This window comes from Dendrobates tinctorius, unplaced genomic scaffold, assembly GCF_039654945.1.
Source record: "Dendrobates tinctorius isolate UK_male_01 unplaced genomic scaffold, ASM3965494v1 ptg000095l, whole genome shotgun sequence".
Taxonomy (NCBI): domain Eukaryota; kingdom Metazoa; phylum Chordata; class Amphibia; order Anura; family Dendrobatidae; genus Dendrobates; species Dendrobates tinctorius.
Window position 1 is genome coordinate 25,845,097 of NW_027361763.1, and position 8,584 is coordinate 25,853,680.

Sequence of the window (8,584 nt, forward strand, 5' to 3'; positions counted from 1 at the left end):
CCCCATGGCTTGAAAAAATGCATCCACATTAGTCAGAATAGGATTTTCAGGTGTCAGAGAAAAGGCCCAATCCTGGGGATCGCCGCGCAGCAAGGAGTTGACAATTTTAACCTGATGCACAGAGCTCCCTGACTAGTTAGACTTCAAGGCAAGAAATAATTTACATTTATTCTTAAAATTCAAAAATTTAGACCGATCCCCAGAAAACACATCAGGAGTAGGGATCTTAGGTTCAGCAGCATTTGACTGAATGAGGTAAGTGGAAATTCCCTGCATTTCAGCAGCAAGTTGCTCCACACGATCAGACAATTGCTTAATCTCCATTATGAAAAAAAAATAAAAAATCCTCCTACTGCCCCAGAGGAAAAAAAAGAGGAAAATAAATATATATATATATATATATATATATATATAAAAATTCTGAAACTTTTTTTTTTTCTTTCTTTTAAACAATTTTCTCCTGCTTTTGAGTACCCTAGAATCTGCGGTATGGCTGGTGATTCTGTTATGAATGGGTCACCGAGGAGCACAACAAAAAGCTAAGTCCCAGAAAACCAGAGAAGTTGGTAACTCTGCAGATTGCGGATCCCTGATCTTAACCATACAACTAGCGGCAGTCGTGGAGCGTACCTACGATGAACCTAGATGCCTCGCCACAACCAGAGAGCTAAATAAACCTCAAGTAAGAAAAGGAGAAAACTAACTGCCCCAGAGCAGACCCCAAAGGAAAGACAGCCCCCCACATGTATTGACGCTGAAACAAGATGAAAACACAAACACAGGCAGGAAAATAGGCTGAGCAAACGATGGGGCCAAACTATCTAGAAAGGACAGGAAAGGAAAGACACTGTCTGCAATCTGCCCAAAACCCTACCAAAATAATGTCCAACACTTCTGATAGCAAAATTAACCCTGAAGTCACTAGACTTCTCCCACTCTATCAGCACTCTGAAATATTCTGAGACAGAGCAAAAAGAGGCCAATCTAATAAGGGACAAAAAGGCAAATTAGCAAATACAGATAAATAAGAGTGGAAATTCAGCACAGCCCCAGCCAGGGCTGGCTGACCACACAAAAAACTGAATTGACCAGCAATAGCAAGTGTGAACATTAGCAACACAAACTTAGCTTGAGAATACTGGAACAGAGCAGAAGTCCAAGACCTGAGAAGCAGACTGAATCACCAGCACCAGGTTAGGGCGTCGGCTGTCTTATATCCAGTCTGATACTCCAGAGATCCAATCGTTATCCTCCTCATCAGGTGGCAGATCACTACCAATTAAACTAACCTCACTACCTCTGTCACCTCCAGAGGGAGAATGGAAGGAGAACTCTCAACTGGTGGAGCAGAAAATGAGTTCACAACAGATATCACTTCCAAAATAGAGAATATGTGCTTCTGCATGTCATTGTCTGCACTAAGTCTCATACTGTAAAGCTTTCTTAACAGAAATAACTTGTGATTTAAGCTGGATCTTTCATGCAGCTTTTTCAGTGCCTCCCACATTCTTTTTGCTGTATCCTCATTCCTTATGTGAATTAATTGAGCATCATCCACTAATAGGCTGATGGTAGCTTTTGCTTGCCTATTTTTTCTATCCCATGTCTGATTATCTTCATCAAGTCTATCTGTAGTATTTACTTCCCATAAATTATCTTTAGACAATAACATCTCTACTTTGAACTTCCATAATGGATAGTTCTCATTATTCAGCTTAGCTACTGTGAGTTTTAGCTCTTTGCTACTCATCATCTTTAATTTGTCTTACTTGTTTGTAGAGAATTGTACTGAAGAATTCTTCTGCATTCACCAGAGTCTTTGCTGAGAGTTCAGGTGTCCTGGGTGTCTGGGATCCTTGGTAAGTCTCTGGGATTCTCCGTTCCTGGAATTCTCTGTGTCTGGGATTTTCGATGCCTAGGATTTTTGGTGCTTGGGCCCATAGCCTGTTGCACAGCTTGTGGTATAGCTCCATGAATATCCACAGTTCAGTAGAAAACCTTCACAGAGCAGATTACATAGGATAACAAGCTTTTACTTGTCAGAGTATGAAGTAAAGGAAAGAATGCACAATGCTGCATAGTCAGGAAGTAGGAAAACAAAACTAAAACTAAACAAGAGAGACCTTTTCATTTGCAACACATTAAGCAAGGAAACTACACAACATCGCCATATATTGTCAGATCAGCACAACGTCCTCATTTACACAAACAATAATTCCATTTCTGTTGCATATGCCAACAAAAGCACCTGATAATAAACTTTCCTCTTGTGAATTCTCTCTCTGGCTTCCCTCTGGTGATTACTGAAGATAGTGGAGCTGGTCACATTGAGAGTTCTCTTTCTGGGTTCCCTCTGGTGGTAACTGGAGGAAGTGGAGCTGATCTGATTGACAGAGGCTTGCCACCTGATAATGATGAAGACGATTGAAGATCTGGGGTTTCTGACTAGGATTTAGGACAGCTGACTCCCTTTATCCCTGCTGGTGATTTTTTTCCTGTGCCTCCTGAGGTCTGATGTCTCCTGCTCTTTCCCTGTATGTTCAGCTAACTGGTTCATTTGCTATTCTGTTTGCATTTGATCTGGTTTTGTTTATCTCTGCTTTGTGCGGGTCACCTAGCTCCGGCTGGGGCTGTGCTGGATCACCGCCCATATGTTACTCCATGTGCCAGTTTGTTTTGTCCCCTTTTATATTGGTCTTTTTTTGCTTTGCTTTCAGAATATACCAGAGTGCTGATATAGTGGGGGGCGAAGTCGTGTGACTTCAGTGTTTTTTGCATCAGATGTGTTGTACTTTTGCAGGGTTTTTTACGTGATTGCTGACAGTGTCTTTCCTTTCCTGTCCTGTCTAATCAGTGTGGGCCCCATTGTTTGCTCAGTCTATAAAGAAATACATCAGGATAAGACTTTGCCCACAAACAGCAACCTTGTACTCCTTCAGAGTCCTCCTGGATGGAGAAAGAAAAATGTTGTGAAGAAGAAACGGAGAGTGGTGGTCATGGGGGATTCCCTGTTGAGAGGAACAGAGGCCGCTATCTGCAGACCGGATATAACTTCAAGAGAAATGTGCTGTCTTCCAGGTGCAAAAATTAAAGATGTGTCTGACAGGATATCAGGACTCTTCAGACCTACAGATGACTACCCATTCCTGCTACTACATGTGGGGACAAATGACACCGCAAGAAACGACCTGGAAACCATCTGCAGAGAATTTGAAGACTTAGGCAAGAAAGTGAAAGAACTGGGAGCGCAGGTGGTCTTCTCTTCCATCCTCCCGGTGGATGGCCATGGAACAAGGAGGTGGAATAAGATTCTGCAGGTGAACAACTGGCTACGTCGATGGTGCCGTCAGCAACGATTTGGATTCATGGATCACGGAGTGAATTACCTTTACGATGGACTGCTTGCTAGAGATGGGGTGCACCTTACGAAGACTGGAAAACATGTATTTGGAAGTCGCCTTGTTATACTTGTAAGGAGAGCTTTAAACTAGAACAACGTGGGAAGGGAAGCAAAAGACCAGAAAAAGCCATACACCTGACAAATGCTATTGAGAACTCTGCTATTAGAAGTGGAAAGGAAGAACAAAGACAAAAGAATCTAATTAATAAAAAAATTGGAGAAAGAGAAACCAATCACAAACTAAAATGTTTCTATACTAATGCACAAAGCATGGGCAACAAACAAGGAGAATTGGAACTACTAACACAGGAAAAGAAATATGATGTCATTGGAATCACTGAAACTTGGTGGGACGATACACATGATTGGAATACAAGACTAGAAGGATACAACTTATTTGCAAAAAACAGACTTGATAAACGAGGAGGGGGTGTCGCATTGTATGTTAGAAACGCGTATATCTGCACAGAGATTAAAGCTTCAGAGACTGGGAGTTCTGTGGAAACTGTAACTGTTTGGGTAAGAATACAAGGACAGAACAATGGAAAGGATACCATTGTAGGCATTTACTACAGGCCACCTGTGCAAGCTGAAGATATGGATGAACTCTTTATGCATCAAATGGCCAAGTTCTCCAAAAAATATGACATAGTTGTCATGGGAGATTTCAACTATCCAGACATTTGTTGGGAATCTCTCTCAGGCAAAACTAACAGGTCAAGGAAATTCTTATCCTCTCTTGCTGACAACTTTATCTTCCAAAAGGTAGGGGAGAAAACAAGAGGAACTGCTACCTTTGATCTAATCCTTATAAACAGGGAGGAAATGGTTGAGGAGGTAAAAGTGGCTGGGACCCTAGGAGGTAGTGACCATGCTATTTTAGAATTTTGGATAAGTAGAGGAGGAAGACCTGTGAAGACTCAGACGTCAAGGTTAGATTTCAGAAAGGCAGATTTTAAGGGATTCAGAAAGAGAATTAGAGGGATCCAATGGTTGGATATCCTTAAAGACAAAAATGTCCAGGAAGGATGGGAAATCTTGAAAAATGAAATTCTCAAAGCACAATTGTTAACAATTCCGAAAAGAGGGAAGAATAGGAAGCATTTAAGGAAACCAGGATGGATGAACACAGAACTTAAGCACATGCTAAAAAGGAAGAAAAAAATGTTTATAAAATGGAAAGAGGGAGGCATATCTAAAGAAGAATATAATGCTGTCTGCAGAACCTGCAGGGCACAAATCAGATTATCTAAAACTGAAAATGAATTGAGGCTTGCAAGAGATGTCAAAAGCAATAATAAAGGATTTTGGGATATGTCAAAAGTAAAAGAAAAGTCAAAGATGCTATAGGATTTTTACAGGATGAAAATGATGAAATGGTAAGACAGAATGTTGAGAAGGCCGAACTTTTAAATTCCTATTTTGCATCTGTTTTCTCTCAGAAAGGAAACGTAACATCAACTGTTCTTCACTGTCCTATTAAGGGTATAGAAGAATCCAGGATATCTATAAACAGAAACATAGTGAGGAAACACTTAGCTAACCTAAATGAATTCAAGTCTCCAGGTCCAGATGAATTACACCCCAGAATACTGAAGGAGATAGTAGAAGAAATTTTTGAACCCCTCTCCATAATCTTTGAAAATGCTTGGAGAACAGGAGAAGTCCCAGAAGACTGGAGAAGAGCAAATGTTGTTCCTATCTTCAAAAAGGGGAAGAAGGTGGACCCAGGCAACTATAGGCCGGTGAGTCTGACTTCTATACCAGGAAAGATCTTTGAACAAATTATTAAACAACATGTATGTAAGTACCTGGATAAGAATGAAGTGATTAAACATAGTCAGCATGGGTTTGTAACTAATAAGTCATGTCAGGCTAACTTAATTTCCTTCTATGACGGAATCACTGATTGGGTGGATCAAGGAAATGCTGTAGATATAGTATATCTTGACTTCAGCAAAGCATTTGAAAAAGTATCTCATACAATCCTTATTGAAAAAATGACTAAGTATGGAATGGACAAGACAACTGTTAGGTGGATTCATAACTGGCTTAGTGATCGGACCCAAAGAGTGGTCGTAAAATGGCTGCACATCCAGTTGGAAGAATGTCTCAAGTGGGGTACCACAGGGCTCTATCCTGGGCCCTGTATTGTTCAACATCTTTATCATTGATTTAGATGAAGGAATTGCGGGTAAACTGATTAAATTTGCTGATGACACAAAGCTAGGAGGGATAGCTAATACTAGAGAAGAGAGAGAGAGGATTCAAAAAGATATAAATAAACTGGAGAAGTGGGCAGCAACTAACAGAATGGTTTTTAACAGGGAAAAATGCAAAGTACTACATCTGGGCAATAAAAATGAAAAAAGCATATACAGAATGGGAGGAATAGGGCTAAGCAACAGCACATGTGAAAAAGACTTGGGTATACTAATAGATCACAGACTGAATATGAGTCAACAGTGTGATGCAGCAGCAAAAAAGGCAAATGCAATTCTAGGATGTATTAACAGAAGCATACAGTCTAGATCACGTGAAGTCATTATTTCCCTCTACTCCTCTTTGGTCAGACCTCATCTGGAATATTGTGTCCAGTTTTGGGCACCACATTTTAAAAAAGACATCAACAAACTGGAGCAAGTTCAGAAAAGAGCGACCAGAATGGTGACCGGTCTGCAAACCCTGTCTTATGAGGAAAGGTTGCAGGATTTGGGAATGTTTACTTTGCAAAAGAGAAGACTGAGAGGAGACTTAATAGCTGTCTACAAATATCTAAAGGGCTGTCACATTGTAGAAGGATCAACTTTATTCTCATTTGCACAAGGAAAGACTAGAAACAATGGGATGAAACTGAATGGGAGGAGACACAGATTAGATATTAGAAAAAACTTTTTGACAGTTAGAGTGATCAATGAGTGGAACAAGCTGCCACGAGAAGTGGTGAGTTCTCCTTCAATGGAAGTCTTCAAACAGAGGCTGGACAGACATCTGACTGGGATGATTTAGCGAATCTTGCTTTGAGCAGGGGGTTGGACCAGATGGCCCAGGATGTCCCTTCCAACTCTACGATTCTATGATTCTATGATTTTTCTGCCTGTGTTTGTGTTTTCATCTTGTCTCACCGACAATATATGTGTGGGGGCTATCTATTCCTTTGGGGTCTGCTCTGGGGCAGTTTAGATTTCCCCTTTCTTGCTTTAGGCTTAGTTAGCTCTCCGGCTGTGCCGAGGCGTCTAGGATCATGGTAGTTACGCTCCACGGCTACTGCTAGTTGTGTGGACAGGATCAGGGGTCTGCATCCACTTAGTTACCAACCTCTCTGGTTTTCGGTGGCTTAGCCAGGGCCTGCTGTCCTCCTCGGTGACCCATTCATAGCACTATCCCTTAGAAGTAGTGAGTTTATTTTGAAAAGAAAACATGGTGTCAAAACTAAGTCTATGACAAATAATGTCCTGGAGCACATTCATATTCATAAACGCCAGCATCCAAAACAGCCACACCACCACCCTTGTCTGTTGGTCTAATTTTTCAATGATTATTGTCTGTTTATGGCTGATAATATGAGCACATAAATTGACAAAAAACTTGTCTCATTGCTTAGAGCCTGTTCAAGAATGAATATATATATATATATGAGCTCATATAGAATTCCTATATAATAAACACAAAAAAATCTAAATGGCAAATAACTGATTTAAAATTTCTTTAAGATAGACCTTATGCATGTTACCTTCAGATGTTCCAAGTAAGAAAATTGTCACAACAAAATGCCTTAATACTTGGCTTATATATTTGTTTGTATATGTATTTATTCATTCACATATGTTATTTTATACTGTGTGATTTCCCTCTAAATAATATTCTGCATGTTATATTATTTTCTAAGTACTATGCAATTTTGAAAACATTATTTTACATTCTTACAAAGCAGGGCAGTTTTTGTATTCATTTCAGATTTAAATAACATGATATAACATTTAGGGAAAAAGACGCAACCTAAAAGTCCACAGCTGGAAGCTAGAACAGCGAAAATCTCCACAGCCACAGTATATTTCCCTTTGGTGCTCAGATAAGCAGGGATCATGGCGATCCAGACACTTATGAAAACAAGCATGCTGAAGGTGATGTACTTGGCCTCATTAAAAGTATCTGGCAATGTCCTCACCATGAAAGCCAGAACAAAGCTCACAGCTGCCAGGAGCCCCATATAGCCTAACACAGAATAGAACCCAACAATTGAACCTTCATTACACTGAATTATAATCTTTCCCGGATAAGATTGAGTGTCCAGGTCCTTGAAAGGGGGAGAGAGTGATAACCAGATAACACAGATAACAGCTTGGATTGATGAAGCCAACACAACGATAGTGTAGGGCAGTTTCACACCCAAATATTTTCTCCAAGTGCTTCCAGGTTTGGTGGATTTAAAGGCAACAGAAACCATGAGAGTCTTGGCGAGAAGTGAAGAGATGGCTAGAGAGAAAGTGATTCCAAACGTGGTCTCACGTAGTCTGCAAGTCACATTCATTGGACAACCGAGAAACAAGAAGACAGAGAGGAAGCTGAGAAAGATGGAGATGAGTAGAAGGTAACTCAGGTTCTGGTTATTGGCTTTAACAATGGGAGTGTCTCTATAAGAAATGAATATTCCAAATATCAAACTAGTGATGAGACAACCAAAAACTGAGAGGAATGAAAAAACAGCAGCAATTGTGTCATTGTGATAAGAGATGAATTCTATTGTTTTTGGTTGACATTGGTCTCTTTTCTCATTTGGCCATTCATCACTTGGACATTTAATACAGTTTTCACTGTCTAAAGAAAGCAAAGACATAAAAACTTGTTATTGTCATTTTCCTTTGTATCTTCGAACTATATCCATATATACAGGGGTATATTCCCTTTTGGCCTTCTTTACACTTCTATTTCTTATGTCCGTACACATATCGTTTTTATAGGACTGCAAATACCGACATACACACACCTATTGTATTCAATGGTGGTGTGTACATGTCAGGTTTTTCACATGTACCATGTGTCCATGTGAAAAACCCACAAGCATGCTTTTTTAAATGCAGCATAGACAAAATGCGTGCTCCACATGAGCACACTGATGATACACAAATGTCATCAGTGTGACACATACTGGTGCCTAGGAAAAGCAGTACAGTTATTGCTGTT

The 8,584-nt window shown here is 40.1% G+C and overlaps 1 protein-coding gene across 1 annotated transcript; it reads right to left on the bottom strand.

The window, feature by feature from the left end:
• Positions 1–7,310: 7,310 nt before the first annotated feature.
• LOC141098861 (vomeronasal type-2 receptor 26-like) lies at positions 7,311–8,237 on the bottom strand. The gene has a single exon (XM_073586819.1). It carries the CDS (start codon positions 8,235–8,237, stop codon positions 7,311–7,313), a length of 927 nt encoding a protein of 308 aa, XP_073442920.1.
• Positions 8,238–8,584: the final 347 nt, after the last annotated feature.